The sequence below is a fragment of the Tetrao urogallus genome (genome assembly GCF_951394365.1).
Source record: "Tetrao urogallus genome assembly, chromosome: 7".
Classification (NCBI taxonomy): Eukaryota; Metazoa; Chordata; class Aves; order Galliformes; family Phasianidae; genus Tetrao; species Tetrao urogallus.
Window position 1 is genome coordinate 44955250 of NC_136820.1, and position 26749 is coordinate 44981998.

General features: G+C 42.1%; 1 protein-coding gene across 1 annotated transcript in view; it reads left to right on the plus strand.

Moving 5' to 3' along the window:
* The window catches only part of KMT2C (lysine methyltransferase 2C), a gene marked incomplete at both ends in the record, with an annotated part of 185447 nt that overhangs the window by 155522 nt on the left and 3176 nt on the right, over positions 1–26749 (plus strand). The window contains 19 exons of the mRNA XM_079538074.1: positions 316–2196; positions 3122–3447; positions 4276–6089; positions 7140–7251; positions 7524–7602; positions 7720–7783; positions 10611–10843; positions 13765–15477; positions 16432–16644; positions 18564–18705; positions 19182–19329; positions 20065–20243; positions 20340–20494; positions 20687–20939; positions 21495–21634; positions 22628–22732; positions 23956–25075; positions 26002–26138; positions 26464–26606. Coding sequence (XP_079394200.1) covers positions 316–2196; positions 3122–3447; positions 4276–6089; positions 7140–7251; positions 7524–7602; positions 7720–7783; positions 10611–10843; positions 13765–15477; positions 16432–16644; positions 18564–18705; positions 19182–19329; positions 20065–20243; positions 20340–20494; positions 20687–20939; positions 21495–21634; positions 22628–22732; positions 23956–25075; positions 26002–26138; positions 26464–26606 — 8957 coding nt within the window. The remainder of the gene's footprint in view (positions 1–315; positions 2197–3121; positions 3448–4275; positions 6090–7139; positions 7252–7523; positions 7603–7719; positions 7784–10610; positions 10844–13764; positions 15478–16431; positions 16645–18563; positions 18706–19181; positions 19330–20064; positions 20244–20339; positions 20495–20686; positions 20940–21494; positions 21635–22627; positions 22733–23955; positions 25076–26001; positions 26139–26463; positions 26607–26749) is intronic.

Sequence of the window (26749 nt, forward strand, 5' to 3'; positions counted from 1 at the left end):
TGGAACCCATTTACCTCCATCAGTGCTGCATCTGTTGGTACTCATCTTTGGAGCATAAGGTTGGAAAGCCGTGCTGCTCTTTAGGCAACCTGGGAAATTTTCTTCCCAGGCAATCAAGGTGCTTGTCAAGGTGTTTGAACTTGACAAATAGCTATGCTCTCTGCTCTCTTGCATTTACAATTTACAGCTATTCATAATTGATCTTTAGTGTATCCAGAAGTTTTAATTCCTGATTCATTTTACTCATCAAAGATTTTGTTTATATATATATATGTGTGTAAAAGGACAACCTTTTTCTTTATATTTTTTAAACAGCAAATGCGTCAAAAAAGTAAGCAGCAAGCCAAAATAGAAGCCACACAGAAGCTTGAACAAGTGAAAAATGAGCAGCAGCAACAGCAGCAGCAGCAGCAACAGCAGCAGTTTGGTTCACAACAGCTTCTGAGCCAGTCTGGCTCAGACACACCCAGCAGTGGGATCCAGAGCCCCCTAACACCTCAGGCTGGCAGTGGCAGCATGTCTCCTGCACAGCAAACATTCCATAAGGATCTATTTGCAAAGCAGCAGCTACCTGCTACACCTACTTCAGCATCATCAGATGATGTGTTCCTCAAACCACAAGCACCACCCCCTACTCCAACCCGAATCCCGGTACATGATTCGCTGTCTCAGTCTCAGACTCCTCAAACATCATCCCAACAGATGTTTTCTCCAGGTTCCGCAAACACCAGACCACCTTCCCCAATGGATCCATATGCTAAAATGGTAGGAACACCTAGACCAGCCCCCAGTAATCAGAACTTTGTTAGAAGAGGTAGCATCGCACCGTTGGATACCTGCGCACCGCAGTCATCTATATCCAGGCCTGCTCAGGTAACTGAACCATCAGGAAGCAGGCCTTCACCAGTCAGGGATTCGTGTTCTTCATCTCCAAGTAGCAGCGATCCCTATGCAAAGCCGCCAGACACACCCAGGCCTGTTATGACCTCAGATCAGTTCTCCAAACCACTGGGGGTTCCCAGATCACCCATGGTTATGGATCAGTCAGGGAAAGTTCCTTTAGCAGCTGGAAGCAGTGATCCGTTCACTAAGCCAGCTCCTAGAACTGATACGTTTCAGAGACAGAGAGTAACTTCTGCCGATGCATATGCACGGCCACCATTGACTCCTACTCCTACTCCTGTTGATGGGAGCCCTGGACACTTTAAAACTCCCATGCGCCCACCTCAGTCCCCACAAGATCCGTATGCATCAATGCCAGCTACACCACGGCGCGTTGCTGTTGATCCATATGAAAGGCCTGCGCTGACACCAAGGCCAGTGGATACCTTTTCCCATAATCAGTCTAACGATCCATACAGCCAGCCTCCTCTTACTCCCCATCCAGCAATAAAGGAATCTTTTGCCCATCCACCCCGGATCGTGCGGCAGCAGAGTGAGTCTTTCCCTCAGTCTGGACCCATTTCAAGGCCAGCTTCTCAGGACCCTTACTCCCAGCCTCCAGGTACTCCTCGGCCAGTTGCTGATCCTTACGCCCAACCTCCAGGAACTCCTCGGCCTGCCACAGTTGATCCGTATATGCAGCAACCACCCACACCAAGACCAGCACAGCCAGCGGATTTGTTTGCTCAGTCCCCAACAAATCAGAGACATTCTGACCCATATGCTCAACCTCCTGGAACACCAAGGCCAGTTCTGAACGATCCTTATTCTCAGCAACCAGCAACTCCAAGACCAGGAATACCGGAGAGTTTTAACAGACCTGCAATGACAAGACCAGGTCTAATACCAAACAGAGATCCTTTCCTGCAGACATCACAGAACAGGTTGCAGGGCACTTTTGTCAGGCCGTCAGACCCGTGTTCTCAAACTCCCAGATCAGCAGGACCTGCAATAACAGATTCATTTAACCATGGTCCTTCTGCTCCAGCACGCGATCTTTATGATCAACCACCGATGACTCCAAGACCTCAGCCAGAATCTTTTGGAACTGGTCAACTAGCCCACGATGCTGCTGAACAGTCACGGCCTGGAGCTGAGGGCAACTTCAGTGCATCTGCAAATTCTCCAATGAGTTCTCAAGGACAGCAGTTCCCCAAAGTTTCACAAGGTCCTGGCCCAGCACCCACTACAGGAGTAACGGATACACAGAATACCATGAATATGTCTCAAGCAGACACTGAGAAATTACGACAGGTGAGAGTAATACTTAATATTAATGGCATCCAACGTTCAGAAGTAATATTTCCCCCGTTTTTGTGAAATATTTGAAGGGTTGGCTTGACATTAAACGTAGGTGTGTAATGTAGAATTCTCTGTTCGCTTTCTATGTTCATTCAGTTCTCTGGATAATGCAAATGTGAAATATAAAAACATTGGTAATTTTTAAGAAGTTTGGACAAAATCCAAAAAAGAAGTGAAGCCATTGCCAAAGCCATTGAAGATTTTATCTACAATATGAGAATGCAGCACCTTGAAAGGACAATTAATTCTGTATAGGCAATTAATCCTGTAATAGAGGAGTTGTAGAACTGATTGTCAGTGACTTGCTCACAGATTGAGGAGGGTGTAGGCAGTGATCTTAGACCAGACATCAAACTTTTCAGATGGCTAGCAAACATGCTGAGGTTATTTCTGCTGTTGGTCACTGCTCTTCTGCAGGAACTGTCGCTCCAGGCTTTTATCAATGAATGTTTGGCAGGCAGCTCTTACTGAGACATAGAATTACATTCAACGTGTAGAAGGCTGCTTGGTCTTCTATTTGGAAGGGGCAACAGGAAATAGATTTAGCAGAAAAAATCGCCAGTATTTCTCACACAGTTAGAGTAAGTTCTATAGTAAATAAGGTAATATAGAGGAAAGAGTTTGTTGCTTCTGTTAGCTGGCAAAGAAGCTTCACGCTAATTACAAGAGATCTGGAGATAAAATTATATTACCATCATCTTGCACTGTGCAGTCCCAGTCCTAAATTCTGCTATGATTATGGCAGTATAATGTTTCCCTGTAACGACTGAAGAATTTCTTTCATCCCAAAAGCTTAAAGCAGCAGAGTATAACACTTCAAAATACGTCATCTGCAAAGTCCAGCACAATGATTTTGGGTTTTTTTTTTTTGGAACAGCGACAGAAATTACGTGAAATTATTCTACAACAACAACAGCAGAAGAAGAATGCAGTTCGTCAGGAAAAAGCCTTACAGGATCCAGCAGCTCCTCCGCATGCAACTCCTCTCCAGCACTGGCAGCAAGACAACTTAAATCAGATTTTTAACCGCCCTCCTCCTCCGTATCCTGGGAATATTAGATCCTCTGTTGTCCCTCCAGGTGGGCCAAGGTTCACAGTATACTCAAAGGATCAACGTGGGCCATTTCCTGGTGATGGGCAGTTCAGTAGACCCCAATTTCCAGGAGATATGAGCACCATGGGAATGAGACCTCATGGTCTTAGGTAAGGTCTTCAGTCTTGTACAACCAAGCCTATTAAAGTGGTTGTTCTAAATCTACAGAAATCATTGGATACAGGGCTTGGGTTTTTTTGGAGATAAAAAGTCATCTGAACGGTCTGCAGGAGCTGGTGATTTTACTGAGGTTATGTGTAGTAAGCTTTAAGTATCTGTAACATTGGAATGTGCATTTTGTAATTAGTAACACTGCTCTGTGCTGTTTTTTATGGGGAATTTATGATAAATTAAAAAAGCAGAAACTGCAGTGCTTGTGGAAATTACAATGAGTGATACTGTCACCCATTGTTGTAGGGCAGCTTTCCAAAAAAGAAGGATCTGATTTGAGCTTTGCTGTCTCAATAATAGATAAATGTAATATTTCTGCTTGGCTTTCTAATGAATATATAATTCAATATTGACTTTTGTCTGTGCTGTTTTTACAGTGAATACTAATATTGATATATATTATAGTCTTGGGAATAAATGTTTTCAATATTTTGAATTTATTTCAGTAAATCTGCACATTATTTTTTAAGCATACTGTATTGAATTAATATGTAGTTTATTTGCTCAGATCTTAATATCACAGAGTTTTCTATCCATTATGACTGGAATTTAAAACAGGTTGTTTATTAAACATAATTAAAGCAATTATTTTATTGTAGTCATAAAGCTCATTTAAATATAAACATAATCAGCAAAATATTTATTTAAATATTTTAATGAATGTATCATGTAAAGCATTTTGGTGAATAGTTCTGTAGTCGAGTATGACAGGCTATGCTGTCCTGAAAAAAAAGAAAAGGTAATTTATCTTTTATACTTTATTTTAGATTTGGGTTTCCAGGAGGTGGCCATGGTCCACCATCAGGCCAGGAACGCTTTCTCAGTCCTCAGCAGGCAATGCAACGTGCTGGAGTTCCACCACAATTGAGAAGATCTCTGTCTATTGATATGCCTCGGCCAGTGAGCAATCCGCAAATAAACAGTGCATCGGGGATCCCTCAGCATTTTCCTCCACAGGGAATTCAGGTTCAGCAGCACAATATTTTGGGTCAGGCATTCATCGAGTTGCGTCACAGGGCTCCTGATGGGAGGCCAAGGCTGCCTTTTAATCCTTCTGCACCAAACATAATGGATCCAGCAGTGCAACATCAGCGACACGCAGGGTTTATTCCTAGGCAGGAATTTCCAGGCCCAAGACAGGCAGAACCACTGAGACATAATTCTCAAGGTATGCCTAACCAGTTGCAGATGTCTGCTGGGTTGGAGCATATGTCACAACCCCAGCAGGATCAAATCAACCCTGACAACCCACCCGCACTTGTAATACGTTCTCTAAGCAATCCACCAGTAGCTGATGCTTTCTCAGGACCATCTTTGCCTGCATCTGCACCAAGTGATGAATCAGCAAATATGCAGATTCCCAACCAGTCAAGTGATGGTCTGGAAGAAAAGCTTGATCCTGATGATCCAGCTGTAAAAGATTTGGATGTGAAAGACCTTGATGGGGTTGAAGTCAAAGATTTGGATGATGAAGATCTTGAAAACTTGAATCTAGACACAGAGGATGGAAAAGGAGATGAGCTGGACACTTTAGATAACTTGGAAACCAATGATCCTCACCTTGATGATCTTCTAAGATCTGGGGAATTTGATATAATTGCATACACAGACCCAGACCTTGATGTGGGGGATAAGAAAGGAATGTTTAATGAAGAACTAGATCTTAGTGTCCCCATTGATGTCAAGCTGGATATCCAGGGCAAGACAGAAGAAACAAAAGAGGAGCAAGGGGATAGAACTGTTGCTCATCCTGAGACCCTGTCTTCGCCAAAGAAATCTACTACAGAAAATGAAATTAAAACAGAAATACTTTCCCCAAACACTCATGAGGAAAAGAAGAACGAAAATGAAAGAAACGATGGAAATGCAGAATCAACAAGTACTCAACAGGCTACTGAAACAGAGTTAAAAGATGGAGAAAAGGCTCCTGTGCAGCCTGCTAATCTAGAATTCCCTGACAAAACTACTACCAGTCAAGAAACAGCTGTGCCTAGTCCAGACACTCAGGGATCTGCTCCAGTGCCTGTTCAAGGAGCAGTAAGTTCCTGCAGTATTTCTGGGTCCACACCAGTCCTCTCAAGTTTGCTAGCTAATGAAAGCTCAGATAACGCCGAGGCAAGGACGCTAGCGTCTCCCTCACAGTCTTTGCCAACGTCTCAACTGAACCATGCATCGGGTATTCCTCAAACACTGCTGACACCTGGTGGGCAGATCTTGGAAAACACTTTAAATTCCAATTTGAGCATGGTTCCACGAATAAACCATAATTTTTCTCAAGGGTCACCAAACCCAGGATTTATTCAGGGTCAGTCGGCTAATCATAACTTTGGGACAGGACAGGCATCTAATCAAACTGTGGCTGTGACAAGCCGTCCTGGCCCGAGTGGCATATCTGGTCCCCAACAGATAATGCTCCCTCAGCCATTAGCTCAGCAACAAAATCGAGAGAGACCACTACTGCTAGAGGAGCAGCCACTTCTTCTGCAGGATCTTTTGGATCAGGAAAGGCAGGAGCAGCAGCAGCAGCGGCAGATGCAAGCCATGATTCGCCAACGTTCAGAGCCATTTTTCCCTAATATTGGTATGTGGTGATCTGTCTGTTCTGCTTAGTTATGTAAAAAGTCAGGATTAAATATTTAAACACATTATAGCGCTGAATGAAGCAGGTGGATGTTTGGATTGTGAAGATGGCGTAACAGAAAAGCAGCCTGAGTGGGAGGTATAATGGAAGTCTGGAAAATGAAAATGTAGTGAAGTGCTGAATTTTGCAGAGCTCATACTGAGTTTACCAGGACCAGGGTAACACTGTGCTAATGCTAATTTATCCATCACCAGCTCTTATAACTTCTCATGTGATACGGAGTAAGTGTGCCCTTTGTAAACAATTAGATGATGAAATGCAATAGCTGATCTTCTGATATCCAGTATCCCAATTTTCTGCTCATGGTTTTTCTACTGCTTTTTTTATTTTCTTCAGTGTTCAGGTTGTCTCAAAGAGATCACTGAACGTAGTCAAGCCACCCTAGATGGTGGTCCCTTCCAACCTCAAGAGTTCTGTACTGCCTCATGGGGACTGTCAGTCAGTCCTGTTTGTCCAGCTCTACTGGGCCAACTAACAGAGAGTTGGCAGGAGAGAGCATGGTTTATGTGCTTATGGATCTTTTCAGATGCTGAATGTGGCGTGTGCCACGTGCTTTTCTCCCTGTAGTTCTACCAATAACAACAGAGTGACTGAAGAGGTTTTCTTAGTATGTTTGTGATTGTGTGTCAGTTTACCAACTGAACTGAGGAACAACTGCTCTTCATGATTCTTTAAACTATAAATAGAATTTATTAATCGCTTGGCCCATAGGCCAAATTTATTCTAGAGCCTTTCTCAACCCAGTCTACTTTTCTTTGTGTGTTATGGCTGAAAACAAGAGCAGTTACAGCTGGATTAACTTTCCTTAGGGGGTATATGGAACAACATATTAGCCTTGAAATTCAAAATGAAGAGGACAAGTAATTTGAAATAGTAATGCAGCTGTTTCGCTGGTGATTTATGTATGAACGAGATATAAATGAGTCAGTTCCAATTAATAGCTTGCAATGTTTGGTTATGTAATTCATTTGTACTGTCTTTCTTTTCTAGACTTTGATGCAATCACTGATCCTATAATGAAAGCAAAAATGGTAGCCCTCAAGGGGATCAATAAAGTCATGGCTCAGAGTAACATGGGGATGCCACCAATGGTTATGAACAGGTAGGCAATGCTTGAATACCATCTTCTAAATGTGAAGGGAAATCATAGAGGTGTGGAAAACATGGCTTAGTAAAGGTGTTTGTAAGCTCTGTTTGAACACAGTGAGATTGCTCTTTCTCAATGTAATAAAAATAGGGTTTTTTTGCTCTAAATCCATGGTCTATCACCTTTCAAAATAAAATATATCCCAGTGGAGAGCAGAATGCCCTCTTCCTTAAGATACCCACCAGTTTTAAAAGTTACAGTTTCATTTTGTGTCTGTGTATCAATAGGTTTCCTTTCATGGGTCAGCCGGTGCCTGGGGCTCAGGCCAATGAAGGCCAAAATCACATGCAGCAGGCCATTACACAGGTAGGACAACTTGATACTGAGTTTACAACACAAATCTTAAATAATGATAACTAGATTTTGTTTTAATTGGATCATTATTTAATTTCCTTATCTTGTATGTTTTGCTGAAATTTCTAGGATGGAAGTTTGACACCTCAGATTTCTAGACCTAATCCTCCTAATTTTGGTCCTGGTTTTGTCAGTAAGTACACATCAGCCAATTCAATGTTTTATGATGTTATTCTAAATAAAATATCCATAAACTGATTTCTCTCAAAAAACTAATCCTCTTAAAATTGTATCATTTCATCGCTACAGTATCAGTTCGTGAAAGAATGCATGATAAATTATATTCTGTTTCTAGAAAACTGTCCTCAGAGAAGCACCCTGATGAAAAGGGAGACCAGGAGGAACAGTTAATTAGTACTATATGTGTTTGTATGAGAGTAGTAATTGTGTTTTGCTGACAGGCTGCTACCTCAAAAATCAGGTCATAGAATCTTTGGAGTTGGAAGGGACCCTTAAAGGCCGTCTGATCCAACTCCCCTGTAGTTCACAGGGACACCTACAGCTCCATCAGGTGCTGAGAGCCCCATCCAGCCTGACCTTGGGTGTCTCCAGGGATGGAACATCCCTGGCAACTGGTCTTCTATTGAGGTTTAGTATTCAGAGCTCAGTGAGAACAAGAATCTGTATTGATGGGTTATTTTTTATTTAAAAAGCAAAAACATTTTTGCAGCATCATTGTCATTTAAAAATACCTACAAAAGCTTTCCAAGCACTAATTAAGCAAGATTGGCTGGGAACCATAGTTGCCAAAAGTAGGCATATATAGCTCTAGTATGTTGCTTTCCTTACTCTGCTTGCCCTAGATCAGATGTAAGTCTTAGTCTCTGTGATGAGAAAGAGAATCATTAGCAGGAATTAAAACACAGCGTGTGCTGGGAGAGGAGGACCACATACAAAGAAGTGTTACTACAAAAGCTTTACTTGATAGTTATGAATAAGAAAGAGAAGCAAACACCTTCACCTTTTCCAGAAACAGAAGCTGCAATATTGAATGTGCAATGAGGAGCTTTAGTGATCTCTTCTGTATTAATTTCTGGTGAGATTTTAAATGGCACCTGGCAGTAGCCTGGCTCAGGTTGGGGGTGGTGGTTCTGAGCAGTTGAGAAAATCTGTTCTTCATTTCAGCAGTAGTTATTCTTACCTGGACCTTGTTAATATTTCAGTACTTTCCATCTGCAGTTACTCTCCATCATTTCCACTCAGCTGTCCCTCCGGGTTACATGATTAGTTTCACAGAATATATCACTGAAAGAATTAGTGCCCCTTGAGGCTGTAGATAGCTCTGTGAATCGATTCAGTTGAGCTGTTAGGTTCAATGACTGTTTCTACTGCAACAACTGTGAAAGAGGAATGTGGTAGGGGTTAGAGCACAAGGAAAAGGTGGTTGTATTGAAAGCATACCGTTGCATGGATGTCTTTATTCCTTATACAAGATAAACAAACGTTCCACACAAGGCAAATTCCATGCCTTGTTCCTGATTATCCAGTTCACTGCCACACTGTGATCCCAAGACAAATGGTACTGTCACCAAACCTTGCGTCTCGCTTTCTGGGCTCAGCGCCAATGAAGTGTGTTATTGGACATGATTGTTTTGCCTCCAGAAAAATATATGAGAGCAATGGATTGCCCCTAGCAGATCAGTATTTCTCATTTGGAAAATGAGTAATGTCACAGCTACAGCCTAAATGAGAGCGCAGTGGTTTGTGGGGAGGAAGAGGCACTGATGCTGAAGCCGTTGTGCTGATGGTCAAAAAAAGTTATTTTTACAATGGAAACAAAGATGTAAAAAACTCAGGGTTTTTTGGTTCATTTTCTTGCAGTAACTTACATTGTAGGATAGATATATTTTCATTTCTTCTATTATAATTTGTAATAAATGATTAGTCAGATGTTTGTCATGAAATCCGGATTTTCAGACATTTCTAAAAACAAATCAGCTTACCCCAATACTTTTTCCATTCCGAATGATCCTTCAAAATTTGTGTGAGAAGAAGTGGAGCTGATGCCACCTGTGATTAGAAATAAGTTATCTGTTACACTTCAGAATATAAATTTGTGCATTTCCTTTGGAATCATACTGTAGTTTCTGTGATCAGTAGTGGCTGGGAGTTGGTCTCAGCTGGAAGGAAGTAGTGTTTCATCCACTTTCTATTTTATGTTTGTAGTGGAGTGTGTCTTTCTCTGCAAGTGGAGAATGCCTTTCTGCATTTGCTCACATGGTTGTTACTGGAAGTGGGGACCATGATGTGATGAGGATGTTCTTGTGGAGGGTTTTGCTGCACTTTTCAGTATAGGTTAAATAACTTGTAACTCTCCCTTAGTGCTCAGCTATTCCAATTTAGTACAAATTCCCTTGCCCTCTTCAATCAGCGGTTGATTAGGATTTAATTTTGAAGTATAAAGCAGATCTTGGCACGTTTCCAGTCCCATATACCATCTTCCTTACATTTCTTGAATTTATGATGAATGTTTTTGATGTTCATTTTTTCCTTAAGTCTATTTTTGTTGTTATTTCTAAGTGTACCAACCTCGTCTGCAAGCGTCAGAAATAATTAGACATATTTCATTGAAATTTATGTCCTTATTCCTTAATTTCTTTCCCTCTACCCAAGTCCTTCCTCATGCCCTTTTCTGTGGCAGGCAGGGTTCCACTGGGCTCTGCAGCTGCTCTCAAAGCTGCATTTGCTCACTGGCCAGCGTGTGCACATGTACTGACCAAATAGCGGGCCACGTCTCTCAAAATGTAGGGACTAAGTTAAAACTACTTACTCAGTAAAGGCAGTCTCCTTCACAGAGACCACTCCAAGGCTTAATATCTCTTGAGATTTCAACTCTTCTGTCAAATTTGGCTGAACATGACCAGCAGTTTCATAAAATAAGAGGGGGAACGTGACTTTTAAACTTCATCTCTAAGAAGTACGACGAGATCATATCATATGTTATTTCCCTTGTCTCCTAGATGATTCACAAAGAAAGCAGTATGAGGAATGGCTGCAAGAAACACAACAGCTTCTTCAAATGCAACAGAAGTACCTTGAGGAGCAAATTGGAGCACACAGGAAGTCAAAAAAAGCACTCTCAGCAAAACAGCGTACGGCCAAAAAAGCTGGCCGTGAGTTCCCAGAAGAGGATGCAGAACAGCTTAAGCACGTTACAGAGCAGCAAAGTATGGTCCAAAAACAGCTTGAACAGGTAATCACCGGGAAACCAAGCTGATCACCTTGATACTGAGCTGTTCTACTGGTGTGACTCTTTTCTTTAGGTCTACTAAAACATGGATTAAAATACAGTGGAGGTTATGTGAAAGAAGCTGCTCTGTATCTTACGTCATGTATGTCATGCGTAGCTGCATTACTGTGGATCACCAGTGGCAATGGAGTTGTAAGAGAATGTACTACAGCAAAAACCATGACAAAAAACTGCTGTCGTAGTTTGGGAAGAGGAGAATTTCTTTAGCAAAATGATTTACAACAGAGTTCAGAGCCATGAAAAACAGAAGTGTAAGATTTAGACTGCAGAGGAGGAAGGTCAAAACATGTATGGCTCTTTTTCAAGATGGAACGACTTTCTTACCTCTGACTTTTTCAGATGTCTTGCTGTAATCAGTACCTCTTGGAAATATGCCAGATACATGTTACTCTTTGAAAATCTCTCTTCATTACATTTTTAATGATAGTGTGGTTTTTTCATCTGTCTCATTTTTAGGTACTAATCATTAGTGTGTTGTCTGCTACCATATCCTAGCACAGCAGAGGTGAAAGGGCTATCTGGAGATAATGTAGCTAAGTCTCCTCGATCGATGGAGAACTAGCTTCATGGTTAGATCTGATGGCTCAGGGCCACGTCAGTCAAATTTTGATAGTTCTTCAAAGGCAGAGGTTTCCCAGCCTCTCTGGAACTCTGTTCTAATGTATAACCACTTTCACTGTATGTTTTTTTTTTTTTTCTTTACATTCAGTTGGAATTTCACTTGCCGCATCTTGTAACTGTAATTATAGTAAATGAGACTAAAGTTAAGCCTGCAATTACTTTGATATATCAGTGGTTTGGCCAACAGTACTAAAAGCTATGTTCTTCAAGTCATCATTTAGAAATTATCTGGTGTGGTGTTTCCTTACTGTGCAGATGGGGAATCTTTTCATTGTCAGTCAGGAACAAGTAGTCCTGCCAAATACTAAAACTCTTCAGACTTACCATTTATTAATATGAGGTTAAAAATTGGCAGCAGGCTGCTTGGAATGAAGTCCTGAGTGATACCTGACTCCCAGTTTCTTGCCCCTGTGTTGCCTCAAGGCAGAGCATGCATTGGATGCAGTACGTGTTGGCTTGTCTTTTCACTATGCAGGAGAAGGATGATCTTTTTCTTCTACAATGAATAACAAGTGGAATAAATGCAAGAATACTTACTTTAGCCATCTCCATCATCTGTGCTTCAGTCTACTCTTACAGTGGGGTTATGTCACAGTAATGGCTGATAATGGTATTGCTGGCAGGTCCCTTTAGTGCCTTGTAATTAAGGCTATTTGTAAATTGGGCTAAATAACTGACGTAGACCAATCATCCAGATCATAAGCAGCACTTTCATGTACACTGGGATAGAAATCATTTAATAAGTTTTCACTGAAGTATATTTTCAAGGACTTTCTATTTAAAACAATTCGTCACTCTTTAAAATCAGATCAAAATCCTTTTTGTGGAATCAAGCTTCTGTTTGTTTTTTGTGGGAAGGATAGACTGCACCTATAGAGAAAACTCTCAAATCCCTGTGAATTTTTGAGTCTGGTCACAGGCACAGAGAAACTGGAGCTGACTCAGTGCGGTGTGAGCTTATGTCTGACAGGGTTATTAGCTCAGGCACAGTGCCATGCAGACACAGCCGTGTTGTTTCTATAGCTAGGGCAGCTTAACTGCTTTGGTGTGGCACAGTGCCTGTGTTAATAAGCTCTTCATCATTCTCCACTGCTCAGGGAGAATCACTAGGTTGGTCTGCACAGCCGCTGGTCCTGTGAGGTCTCATCTAGCTCCGAGCACAGTCACAGGGCTCGTCACCACTGCGTATCCAAGCATGGTGGTTTGGATGCCTCCTTGTTTGATCAAACAAAGCTGACACGTTTGTGGCAGTGTACCAACTGAGAAGTCCTGGGGCACTGGACGGTGCAGATAGATCCACTTGGTGGCTTTGTGCAGTGGCTCAGTCTGTCTGGCAGTGTCAGTGCCAAACTAGAACTCGTAAGTCATCCTGCACCTGAGATTACTCTATTAAAAAGCCTTTTGGGCTTCATCTGTCCTGCATTCTGTGTTGTGTCCTATAATATCTCTCTTGGCCTGAGCTTTTCGTGCCCCAGATACAGGAGAGTGCTTTCAAACATTCTTAATTTTGTTATGGACTTTCACATGAGTACAAACAGCAAATGGAACTGCAGAAGTCACAGTCTAACAAAGAGGAAGGAAGAGAGAGGGAGATTCCACAGCACATGCATTACTAATCAGTGGATTATAAGCCCTTTCAACTTCTTAGAGAGCAGCATAGTTAGGTATCTATTGTGTTTCCAAAATACTCTCTGTTATCATGCTGACTCTATCATATCCTTTCTTTGGCTTCTCTGATTTGCCTTAAAAATAAGTCACTGGACTTAACTTCCTGCATCCAAGTCCAGTTTATCTTCATCCTAAAATAAGTTTTTTTCGAGCAGTCTTTTGTCTTTTTCCTCTTTTTCCTCTGCTGTGTGATGTTTGGGATTCTGCCTATGAGTGAATGGGATTTCGCCTCACTGTTTTCCTGCAAACTTTTTCTTTTCAGCTATATCTTAAAAATAAATTAAAAAAAAAGTATATTGATGTGTGAATATCGTCTATCTCACAGCTTCCTTTTACCTGTCCCCATCTATTGTTACACAGATGATTGGATCTCTACAAGGATCGCTTTGATTTTAGGTTTGTATGTTGTCTAGCACAGTGCAGTCTTGGTATATATAACCTTTGGAAGAGAGAGAAAATAAGACAACACAGAAATGCTGTTTTCACATAAGCTTCATTTTCTGCTGGTGAGATGCGTTTTATGATGCTTTACTGTCAGTGCATGTCAAAGACAAGTAATGACTTGTAATTTACAGATTCGAAAGCAACAGAAAGAACACGCAGAACTCATTGAGGAATATCGGATCAAGCAGCAGCAGCAGCAGCAGCAGTGTGGAATGGCACCCCATGCTATAATGCCAGGAGTCCAGGCTCAACCACCAATGGTTCCAACAGGAACATCACCAGCAATGAATCAGCAAAACTTCCCCATGGTGGCACAGCAGCTCCAGCATCAGCAGCATCCCGTGGTGATCCCAGGGCAGTCCAACCCTACCAGAATGCCCAGTATTTCTGGATGGCAGTCTACAAATCCCCCTGCGGGTCACATTTCCATGAACCCAGCAAGGATGCAGCCTCCAATGACACCGCTGCCAATTACTCCTGGTACAGCAGCTCCTGTGCCTGGTCCAAATGCAACTGCACAGTCAGGACCACCACCAAGGGTTGAGTTTGATGACAATAATCCTTTTAGTGAAAGTTTCCAGGAGCGGGAAAGAAAGGAACGTTTACGGGAACAGCAGGAACGGCAACGCATTCAGCTCATGCAGGAGGTGGACCGACAGAGGGCTTTGCAGCAGAGGATGGAACTGGAACAGCATGGTATGATAGGGTCTGAATTAAATAACAGAGCATCCTTGTCTCAGATACCCTTCTTTAGCTCCGATCTACCTTGTGATTTCATACAAACTCCACGTCCTCTTCAGCAGTCTCCACAGCATCAACAGCAGCAAATGGGACAGTTGCTGCAACAGGGTCCTGTGAACTCACCTCCTGCCACAAATTTCATGCAAAGCAATGAGCGGAGACCAGTAGGACCTACAGCTTTTGGACCTGATGCATCTGCTGTTCCAGGTGGATCCTCTAATTTCCATAATGTAAAACCAACCCATGGGAATCTTCCTGGGACCACCTTTACACAGAACCAGGTCAGGCCTCCATTTGCTCCTGCTGTACCTTCATCTACAGTTCCTTCATCTGCAGCACTGAGCAGTGGTGCCTCATGTGGTTCGGACACAAGTGTGCCCCAGGGAGCAAACTTCCCTGGGTCGAGCCAGTCCCTCATACAGCTGTATTCTGACATAATTCCAGAAGAGAAAGGAAAAAAGAAAAGGACACGAAAAAAGAAGAAGGATGATGATGCAGAGTCAATAAAAGCCCCATCGACTCCACATTCGGATATAACTGCACCATCAACTCCAACCGTTTCTGATTCTACCTCTACCCCCACAGTTAACACCCCCAGTGAACTGCCTCGTCATCAAGACGAGCAAGAGTCAGTGGAGGTAACAGGTCCATCAGTATCTAATGCAGCAGAGAGCCAGGCCTCTCCAGAGCTGGAGTGTCAGCTCCCCAGCGGCAGCTTGCCACTGAAACAGCCAAATGTGAATACAGAGACTGACAAGGCCAAACCAGACACACCTGCTGGCATTCAAGAAGTTAAACTAGAAAAGGCAGAAACTGATCCGTGCTCAGATCAAACTGAGCCAAAAACAGAAAATCAAAGCACTGTTAAGGTGGAAGAAGATAAGATCTCATCGCAGCCTCCCTCTTCAGCTCAGAGTCCAGCACAGCCAGCTGGCGTTCCAGCAGCCAAAGGGGAGTCAGGGAATGAGTTGCTCAAGCACCTGCTTAAAAACAAAAAATCCTCATCTCTTCTGAACCAGAAATCAGAGAGTAGCTGTCGAACAGAAGAAGAGGCTGCTGGAGATAAGAAGATAATGGACAAGCAGAATCCAGCTGAAGGAATGGTGAGCTTCTTCCTGCTTTTGTTGTGCAATGGTTACCAGGTCTCCACGGCTGGTTTTTGTCTCTGCTTATTTTTAATTGAGGGAGGCATTAATTCTTTGTGTTAATGGCATTATATGGTTTAATAGTTTATAAGACTTTTTACAACTAGAAAAATTGCTTTCTATGGAGGTAGGGTACACTTGAGACTTAGTGTACTTTAATTATTTTATTGTAGTCTTTAGCGTCTACACTGTTGTTTTATTAGTCTCCCAACTCTAAAGACATCCTTGAATACAAACTGATAAACATAATTGTGAGCAGCAGGTAACTTAGGTAAATGTATGACAGGAATAGTTGTGAGAGTCCTTGTGTCAGGGCTTGTGCAGAGCCATTTAGAATAATAACTGGGAAAAAGAAATCAGACCTTCTTTTGGCATGAGACCACCTGCTGCATTGCCAAGTCCCATTCTGATTGTTTTTACACAACTGTCCTTTTATGTGAAGAAGGGCTTTGCAAATCTGTACTAGCAGTGATTTAATACAGCCCAGAACTGTTTCACAATACTGTTTCTGTTTCTAAACTCCAGCTACATTTGTACTAATAATATTAACTTACACCTTTTTTCTCTAACCAAGTTTTCCTCTCATTATGCTCTTAGGAAAATCTCCAAGGCTGCGTGCCTGTGTAACTTTATTTTAATGGGTGTTCTAAAGAAAATATTTCTGCTCTGTGAGCTTTAATGATAATTTCAGATGTCAGTGGTGTTGATGGTAAGTCATAATTCTGTGTGCAGGGACAGTGCAACAGTTACAGTTGCCAGTGATACAGTGAAGTAAACAAACTGTATATGTGCTCTGTTATCAGTGAGGTATATATTACACTGCGTATTCTTTCAGACTATTGTGCAATAAATTTGAATGGACTTTCTATTATAATGTCAAAAATTCTGCTATACTTCCTTTTTTACGGCCAGCAAACTGCAGGAAACCAGATGCAAGGTGCATTTGGGTGTAGTAACAGCCAGCTTCAGAGAGCAGATGTGGGACATGAAACCAAGAAACAGAGAAATAAGCGAACTCAGAGGACAGGAGAAAAGGCAGCTCCTCGGTCCAAGAAAAGGAAAAAAGAGGAGGAAGAAAAACAGGCTGTATTCCCCAATGCTGATACGTTCATCCATCTCAAACAAGTATGTATGCAGACGCTGGATTGCTCATCAGGAGGGCACTTAGAAGCGTGGGTTTCTTATCATGAAAACCAAATGGATAATGGTGTTGAATCCTGAGTACAGGGTGGAGATAATTGTAACTTCTACAAAAGCAGAAAGTTTAAAGGCTTGGTTTGATTTCAGTTTGGATGATCTGCTGACGTGGCATTCGTTCAGCAGTCTCAAAGCCATTGAATTCCTGCCTGCTTTGGCTGCTATCCTTGCTGAGCTGCCACAGAGCTGGGAGCCGTGGCTCCCCTGGGCTGGGGGCCATCTGACAGCGGGGTTAAAACTGGATGGTCCTTAAAGTCACTTCCAAGAAAAAAAGTGATCTATGATTCTTTGATTCCTGAAAAAGGAGAGGGGCCTGAGTTTGTGACAGTTGTGTGATAGTGGGTAAATTCCCTTAAAAAAAACAAACGATAGAAGCTACTAACAACTGGATGTCTGTGATGATTCCATTTTATAGTTAGACTAATTTCTACCTTTTTTCTTTAATTTCAATGTAGCAGCTTTCTCTCCTACCTTTGATGGAACCCATAATTGGAGTGAGCTTTGCACACTTTCTTCCCTATGGCAGTGGCCAGCTAAATGCTGGAAATCGACTTGTAGGAAGCTTTGGTAGCGCTACCCTTGATGGGGCTTCAGATTACTACTCCCAGCTCATATACAAGGTACAGCTTCAATCTGGATTTCCATGGTGGGCTCCCTGAGAGAAAAGTTCATACGTTATTGCTGCCACTTGGTTTAGACTTTGTGCCCTTCGTGCAACCAGAAGAGAATCATCTTCTGTCGTTAGACTAGATAGACAGCAGTGTTGAAACAGACACTGTTTTGCTGTTCTGAAAGTTGAAATCAGTTCTAGAAACTGTTGTAAACAGGTGAAAATTGGCAACTATTCCAATTACGAATGGATGCTAAGTAGTGCAAATTGTAATTACAGATTTATGGAGCAGAAAAGGCTGAATTCCCAGTACTTTGCAAAGTCATCGAAAGCACTAAAGCATTTCTTAATGTGAATTAAATGGGAAATAAACTTTTCTCATTTGTCCGCTAAGCTCTAACTAAAAACTCAGAGGGAAAAAAAAAGATGTTTGTTGATGGGCAAATAATCCACAGAATCTAAAACTCAGTCTCTGAGATCAGAATGGGAATATTGGGATAGCAGCAAGAGAGCAAACAGAGAATGAAATGTGATACTTGGTGTTTACTCCAGCTTGAGAATGGTTACTCTAGGCTGAGGAACCGGGCCTGGCAGATCTGGTAGCTGTGGTTAAAAGTGGTAACGCTTTCTAGTTTTTGTGCATGACTGCCAACAAGAGTAGATATTGAAAATTGTACTTAATTTTGGTTTAAAGTATGGACAATTAAGTAAGCTAGTGAGAAATAGCGTGGAGTGTGAACTAGCAGATTGAGGTTCTCCACTGTAACTACTTCAGCGAAAGCTTGTCCTGTCCTAATGTGAGGCAACTTCCTTTTGAGTGAAAAATTGAGAACTCCTTTGTGGTGATGGAGAGTCACTGTGAAATTGCTCTCTCAGTGTTTAGATCAGATCCTTGCTTAAACTGTAGGAACTTATCGAGGCTCCCAAAGAGTTCATAAAAATGGTCTTTATGCTTTTGTGTAAATAATTCAGCTGTACCTTCTACCAGGAAAATGTACTTCTCAAGTAAACGTTATTTCTCCAATAGTATCATTGATAGAAAGAAAATGTTGTATCTCTTATAACAGGAAGTTATTCCATGTGTTTAGTCACATGTTTGAGAATTAACTGTCACTGTTTATCAGTGGTACCTCTGGATGTAAACATAAGGGAGTGGGTTACAGTATCTAGTGGTAGAACATGGCAAGTTTTCACGCTGTGCTTCATGGCTGACTTACAGTTCTTTACTCTCCTGCAGCAGAACAATTTGAGCAATCCTCCAACGCCCCCCGCATCTCTTCCACCCACACCACCTCCTGTGGCATGCCAGAAGTTGGTAAATGGCTTTGCAACCACTGAAGAACTTGCTGGCAAGGCTGGTATGTTGGGAGGCCATGATGGTAAGGCTAATGCGTATTGTTTGCCTTATAGCTGAGTCAACTTTGTAGCAAACCACGGAATAGATAACTGGGATGTTTCTCAGAGCCTGTAGTTTACTGTTATAAAGGCAGTGTGCCCAGCCTCTTTTTGAGCTTGTGATCAATATTACCCAGTTTTGTTTTATATCAGTGCAATGCCAAATGATGAACCTTTTCCCTTTTGGAAACATGTTTGGAGCTAGAAGCACTCTTAAGAAATGAAAAAGCTCAGAACAACTTTGTTATGTCCGCTACAAATTTCTTGCTTTTTTCTTTTTGAAGTGTGGAGATAAATCGTGGACAGGCAAACATTTCTGAACTACAAGTGGATGAAAGCAGTGTTAACATCTGCTGTTAATGCCTAGGTTGTATCTGGAGCCACTAGGATGGCTCCAGAATGAAAATCAGTAAGAAGAGCTGTACAGATGTTTCATTGTGCTGTGTTTCTCTGATTTTAGTTACCAAAGCTCTGGGACCAAAGCAGTTCCAGTTACCTTTCAGACCACAAGATGATTTATTAGCAAGAGCAATGGCTCAGGGCCCTAAAACTGTGGATGTTCCTGCTTCCCTTCCAACACCACCTCACAACAATCAGGAGGAGTTAAGGTAGGTTTTCCCTGACACCTTTAAGTAACATATGTGGAACAGATTCTGCCATCTTTCAGCAGGAGATGAGACTGTGAAGGTGTGAAGAAACAAAATCCGTTCTGCATGGCCATACAGTGCAGAGAGCTCTTACATGTGAGAGAGAGTGAAAAAGGGGACTTAATGCTGTTGTTAAACCCAGTATCCTGTTAAGTTACCAAGAATCTTTTACCTAGCTCTGTTAAAAGTGAAAGAAAACTATATTTTTCCTGAAGGAACATAGAGATGACAGCAGTATGGTCCTAGTATCAGACAGCCTGAAACCCCCCTGCTCTCATACTAACAGTTTCTATTGCCATGAGAAATTCTTTCTAGATTATGAGAGTCTCCCTACAAAGATCTTGCCTTTTTCCTCCCTTTTACCTACCTAGCTAAATTTGGGTGCATCAGGGAGGAATGGACAAATGAAACCAGAGAATCTGAAGTATTAAATACTAATTTCTACTCACGTACATGGAGCACTGGGGAACAGAGGCTTTAAAGGAGCTGGGCATTGCTACTGCCTCTCTTCTCCCTTCCATGTCTTTCCCAGTAACCCATCTTGTGCAGTGGAGAATTAGCCAGCCTTAGCAGCCTACCACCTAATTACATTCCATGTAACAAGCAGCATGTTAGCTCCCTGTCATTATTTATAGTACTGGTTCACAGAGGTTTTTTTGGCCATTTCCAAAGCCACTTTTTTGGGTTTTGTTCCAGGGCTCAAGATCACTGTGAGGACAGGGACACTCCTGACAGCTTTGTTCCATCTTCCTCTCCTGAAAGTGTGGTGGGAATGGAAATAAGTAGGTATCCAGACTTGTCAGTTGTAAAGGAGGAGAACCCAGAACCTGTTCCATCTCCCATCATTCCCATCCTACCTAGCAGTACTGGAAAAGGTGAGACTGCAGCAGAATGAACAGTTTCTAATAACAGACTTTTTTTTTTTCCTCCTGCCTGTAGGATTAACCTGGTGTATTACATTTTAATTTCAGGTTCAGAAGCCAAAAGGAATTACATAAAGGCAGAGCCTGGTTCAGGAGCATTACCTGGTTCTGCCTTCTTTGCCTCTCAGCTTGGACCACCCCAGAATGGTCCTAAATCTGGCCTTATTTCTGTAGCAATTACCTTACATCCCACAGCTGCTGAGGTAAGAGAAATAAGCCTGTGTTACATACGTAGAATAAATACAAAAAAGTTAGTATATTCTATTAGTGGATGTGAAGGAAGTTATAGCATAGTAAAATAAAACCAGCTATTGTATCCTTCTAATGATTCATGTTATTTCTGCCTCCCTGCCTGCCTGACAAAAACAAAGGTGTGTTTTTATTATTGTTTTTAGAATATTAGCAACGTTGTAGCAGCATTCTCCAATTTGCTGCACGTCCGAATTCCCAACAGCTACGAGGTCAGCAATGCTCCAGATGTCCCATCCTCCATGGCAGCAGTCAGCAGTCACAGGGTGAACCCATCTGCAGAGTACAGGCAGCACTTACTGCTCCAGGGGCCTCAGGCAGCATCCATGGGTCCTGCCAGGATTGCAGGGTCTTATGGACTGAAGCAGCCCAGTATGCCATTTGCTGCAAACAGCAATGGTAAGTAGGCATTAATTCTTCTAAATTTTAATTGAGTCAGTATTAATCCACGTCAACCTTATACATTCATGGTTGCAAGTTAAATAGCCAGTTCTCATTCTGAACAGTAGTTTTCTTGTGTGATCAGTACATGCAGACCTGCTCCTGATGTTAACAATAGCATCATAGGTCCATCTCTGACTTCCTGTCACTGTCAGTCAGATATTTCTTCCAGCATTACACAGTGTTAATGATTTTTGTGCAGTCTGTTTTTAAATACGTTGTTCTGGAAGGTTGTTACTATGACACAAGTTTTTAAGCACGTATTCCTACACTGTTTTAGTTAATCATTTCATATACAAGAATTCATTATTGCCTTGTTGTTCACACATTGTGAACAACACATACTATTTATTGTTGACCTGAATTGTTGAACCCTCCCATCAGGATTGAATTTAAAGTTTGCTCCCCTCCCCATGCAGGAGGATTCTTCTCTGAGCCACTGAAGAGTATTGTGATTTCTCCTAGGTTTGCTTTAATCTGTTCTGGCATCTAACAGACTGACTTACTGTGCAGGTATAGCTGGCTATAAGGATCACAGTCAGAACATTGCAGAAAGCTCAGCACTGAGGCCTCGCTGGTGCTCTCATTGCAAAGTAGTCGTCCTTGGCAGCGGTGTGCGGAAGTCCTTCAAAGACCTGCCTTTCTTGAAACAGGTACTGCAGTGGAAGTAGAGTTTCTTTCTTGTGTGCTTCCCAGGCCAACTGATGCCAGGTTCTCATTTCTTTGTATTCTCTCTTTTCTGAGTCCTAACTGAGGATGAAACATTCAAGTGAACTGGTAGTGCAAATAAAAGGTGTCAAAGTAGTTATTTACGTTGAATGCATTTCATTGTATTTCACAGAAGAGGTCCCATAAATAGTGACCTCCTGAATTACTCTGTTACTCTCTTTCTGTGACCACTTCAGGGACCTTAAGAATTCAAGAAGAGCCTATGTGTAGGGCAGCACCACTTTGCCACTTCAGAAATTACTAGAAGAGCTGGAATGCTTTCACTGTCTGAACAAGAGGCAGATTTCAGACTTGATGCCTTGTGTTTTATATCGTTTGTTGTATGAACAGAATCCCAAGCTGCTCCTTGGGGTCTCAGTCAGATGAGTGTTTGTGTCATTCATTAAAGAGTACCAGTGCTCTTTTTTTAAGATTGAGGTGATTATGCAACAAAGGTATACAGTCAGAATTTATATATAAAATTGGGCTCATGTAGTCAGAATATGGAATTTCCAGTAATGCTTTGCAGTTGAGTCAATAGATAAAACTTGACGAACCATCTTTGACTAGCAAAAATGAGGTGTTCTTTTCTCATCTTAAAGATGAAAGAAAATGGGTTTCTATTTTGCAACTGTGCCTGTGGAACAGATGGGTGCATGATATTAGGGAGCTTTGTTTTGATTGTTAAACTTCTGTTGAAGGCAGAGAAGTAAATTTCTGTGATGAAGTACTGAAGAAAAAGGTTGTAGGTGGTGTTAATGTTTGATCTGTCAAATGAGTATTTATGGGGCAGTAGCACTCATTATTCCACAAATGTTCTACAAATTAAAAGGTTTCTAAGTTTCTAAGCCAGATTGGAAGATTTACTTCATTACAATTAGTATGTGAATAGTGGTATTAAAATGCACTTCTGATAATCTGCCATGTTTGATCCCCAGGATTCCCAAGATGGGTCTGATAAAATGAAGGACATCGTATTCTGTAGCAACAACTGCTTTGTTCTCTATTCAGCAGCTGTGCAAGCAAAAGGCTCAGAGAACAAAGTAAGTATCAAATGCTGGTAGGCACTAGTGAGCAGAAATGGGATGGGGGATGCTTTACTTTGTTCTGGAGTCTTTATAAATTAGTTGTTCTCTATTCAAACATTGAAATTTTGAAGCTGCAGAATGAGGTAGGATTTGTAGTTACAGAAACTTCTGTCTAGCAGAGATGAGTGACAGAACATCTCTAGTTGAGGTGCCACTACAAGCTTAGTTAGACCTTCAAGTAGATGCTCAAAACAGATGTATTAAGAGTGCTGCTTCTTTTAACTAACTTGGTTTTTACTTTTCGTAGTTCAAGTCTACATTTTTCCCTAAACTGGTGGACAGAGTTGGCAGCGTGTTCCAGCATTACGTAGTTCATGAGTTCCCACGTAGCCACGTGTCCACTGTAGGATATGCAGCCTTCCTTCAAATGCCTCTTTCCTACTTTTTCAGAAGAAGCAAAAAAAAGCACTGGATGAGAAAATAAATGTGTTCACGTCCACATACTTGCACAAGTGCATCACCACATGCATAATTAAGTTAATTAAATGTCATGTTCAGACTCTTAATCCTTTCATTTATTCTTTCAAGATTAATTACACAAACCATATTGAGCACTTCTAATCTAAACTGCTGTTGTTCTCCTTGTTCTTTATTTATTTATTTATTTTAATTAACAAATCTCTGCAGGTTTAATTCTTGTTTGCTATAACTGAATTGTTAAGACCTGGAGGTATATGACTAATCCAGAGCCCTGCAGGAATTTCCTTGTCTTGTTTTCAGGAAAATACATGGAATTAATTCTCAGCTTTCCCTTCTAACAAATAACACATTTCTTATTCTTTAAATCAATTCTGTGGCCCATATTTTTAGTTGTTTAGTGTGTTCAGTAGTCATAAGTACACTTCCAGAAAACAGCTAAAAGCCTTAAATCTCTCGATTCCATTGCTTAGGGCATTTGATTAGTTTTTCATTTAAAACCTGTATGCAGGATTATTTGTGTTTCGTGTTAAGAATTGAAGGGTGCCGTGCTCTGGGTTGTCTGGAAGGACTTTAGTGCTCTGTATCCCAGCACAAGCTGTGATAAAACAGGTAAAGGGGATGGATTGCTTTCTCTGTTGCTGAATTGCAATTTTAGGCATTCTGAGTAGCTCTTTCAGTTCAGTTCTGATGTGAAAATTTTCAAAAGCAATTTAATGCCTTGGGATTCTTGTTTTGAGGGTTTTCTATTGGTTTTCCAGGAGTCGGTTCCATCTTTGCCACAGTCACCAATGAAGGAGAGGCCGCCTAAAGCATTCCATCAGTACAGCAACAACATCTCCACTTTGGACGTCCACTGTCTGCCTCAGTTGCAGGAAAAAGTGTCTCCGTCATCTTCGCCCCCAATCATTTTCCCCCCTGCATTTGAAGCAGCCAAGGTAGAGGCGAAACCGGATGAGCTTAAGGTAACGGTGAAACTCAAACCTAAATTAAAAGCAATACACAGCAGTCTTGATGACTGTCGGCCTCCGAGTAAGAAATGGAAAGGAATGAAGTGGAAGAAGTGGAGCATTCAGATTGTGATTCCTAAAGGATCATTCAAACCTCCTTGTGAAGAAGAAATAGACGAATTTCTTAAGAAATTGGGCACGACCCTTAAACCAGACCCAGTGCCTAAAGACTACAGAAAATGTTGCTTCTGTCATGAGGAAGGCGATGGGTTAACTGATGGACCAGCAAGGCTTCTTAACCTGGATTTAGACCTTTGGGTCCATTTGAACTGTGCTCTTTGGTCTACAGAAGTCTACGAGACACAAGCTGGTGCCTTAATAAATGTGGAACTAGCCCTGCGAAGAGGCTTGCAAATGAAATGCATGTTCTGTCACAAAATGGGTGCCACCAGCGGTTGTCACAGGTTAAGGTGCACCAATATTTATCACTTTACCTGTGCCATTAAAGCACAATGCATGTTTTTTAAAGACAAGACCATGCTTTGCCCCATGCACAAACCAAAGGGAACTCACGAGCAAGAACTCAGTTACTTTGCAGTCTTCAGGAGGGTCTACGTGCAGCGCGACGAGGTGCGGCAGATTGCAAGCATAGTGCAGCGGGGAGAGCGCGACCACACTTTCCGGGTGGGGAGCCTGATTTTCCACGCTGTGGGTCAGCTGCTCCCACAGCAGATGCAGGCGTTTCACTCCTCCAAAGCGCTCTTCCCTGTGGGTTACGAGGCCAGCAGGCTGTACTGGAGCATGAGGTACGCCAACAGGCGCTGCCGCTATCTCTGTTCCATTGAGGAGAAGGATGGGCTCCCGTTGTTTGTCATCAAGGTTGTGGAGCAAGGCCATGAAGATCTGGTTCTTACTGACACAACGCCAAAAGGTAAATTTTGTCTGCTCAAGTGATGTGACTTTTTGGTTTGCTGTTTGTTAGTACTGGTACACAAGTCTCTTAAATGTTTCGGACAAAATTTGCAGGCACTACCTCAGAAATTGCAGTGTAGTGCTTGTAGTGAGCTTTCAGGGTCCTTTCTTAATCCAACAAAAACAGTTCACAGAAGCTAAGAACACCTTTCAAGGAATCATGTAAGCTACACATAAAACGTTTGTTACAGGTTCATAGGACTCGTTGATGGTAAGTTCTAAGGATGTTAGTGCGAGTTTTCATGAAAAGTGACTGCTTAGATATGATGCTGCTACACAGTTCTCTTCAGATCAGTTGTGCTGAAGGTCACAGGCAATAAAGGGACCGTGAGTGGACCAGGTCCCTCTCACAGCTGGGAGCATTGCCTCAGCTGGGGTGAGGAACAGTACAGTATGTGAGAGGATAAGCATGTAGGGCAAATCTGTATGGACGTGTATGTGTTGCTTTGAGTTTTAACCAGTTAAACCACAGCCTACAGAATTGCCAACATAAAGTGAAGTGCTGACTGTAATAGTTAACTTTTAGAAAATTCTATCTTGTGCAGGTTTTCTAAGGAGAATCTCTTCTGTCACTTCAGAGAGCCCACAGTTCCCTGAAGAGAAACGTATAGTAATACTGGCATGGAACTGAAGGTTTCCCAGCTCTGTTCCCAAGAAGGGTGCAGCACAAACATTGTGATTGGAATTTTTTCAAGCCAAAACAGCACATCTCAAACAATTCTCCGTTTTGCTTTGGAAGCACTGACCTGCTCTTTTATACAACCAATGGCAAAATGTCTTTTCAGTAGTGATTCCTGGTTCCAGCTATCTTTGAGCCTTAGTTTTAAAAGCAGTGCGACACGTTTCTTTGTGATCCTTGTAATTCTTTCCCGTGTGGTTGTGTAGGTGTGTGGGATAAAATCCTGGAGCCCGTTGCTTCAGTTAGGAAGGAGTCAGAAATGCTGCAGCTGTTCCCCAGCTACCTGAAGGGCGAGGACCTCTTTGGTTTGACGGTGTCTGCGGTGGCGAGGATCGCGGAGTCGGTGAGTCCTCCCTGGGCACTGGGCACTCTGATGTGTTGGCTGTCACACACACACACGAACACAGACACATTGAAAAGGACCACAGTGCTCATCAGTTCCAACCCCCTGCTGTGTGCAGGTTGCCAACCAGCAGAGCAGGCTGCCCAGAGCCACATCCAGCCTGGCCTTGAATGCCTGCAGGGATGGGGCATCCACAGCCTCCTTGGGCAACCTGTGCCAGTGCCTCACCACCCTCTGAATGAAAAAGTGAGAAGAGAATATTTGGTTACATGTCATTAACACGTAATTACTCGGATTTTCTTTTTTTGTGTGTGTTTTCTTGCAGCTGCCAGGGGTTGAGGCCTGTGAGAACTATACTTTCCGCTATGGCCGAAACCCCTTAATGGAACTTCCTCTTGCCATCAACCCCACGGGCTGTGCCCGTGCCGAGCCTAAAATGAGTACCCATGTCAAGAGGTTTGTGTTAAGGTATTTTGTTTTAATTTCACATAGTACAGCCCAGGGTTTATAGGCTGCTTAGGGTTATTTGTGCTTTCGTCTGCTGCTTACAAACCCTGTCGTCCTTGGCTGTGTATGTGCATGCCCAAATCAAAGGAGTTGCTGTGTTGTCT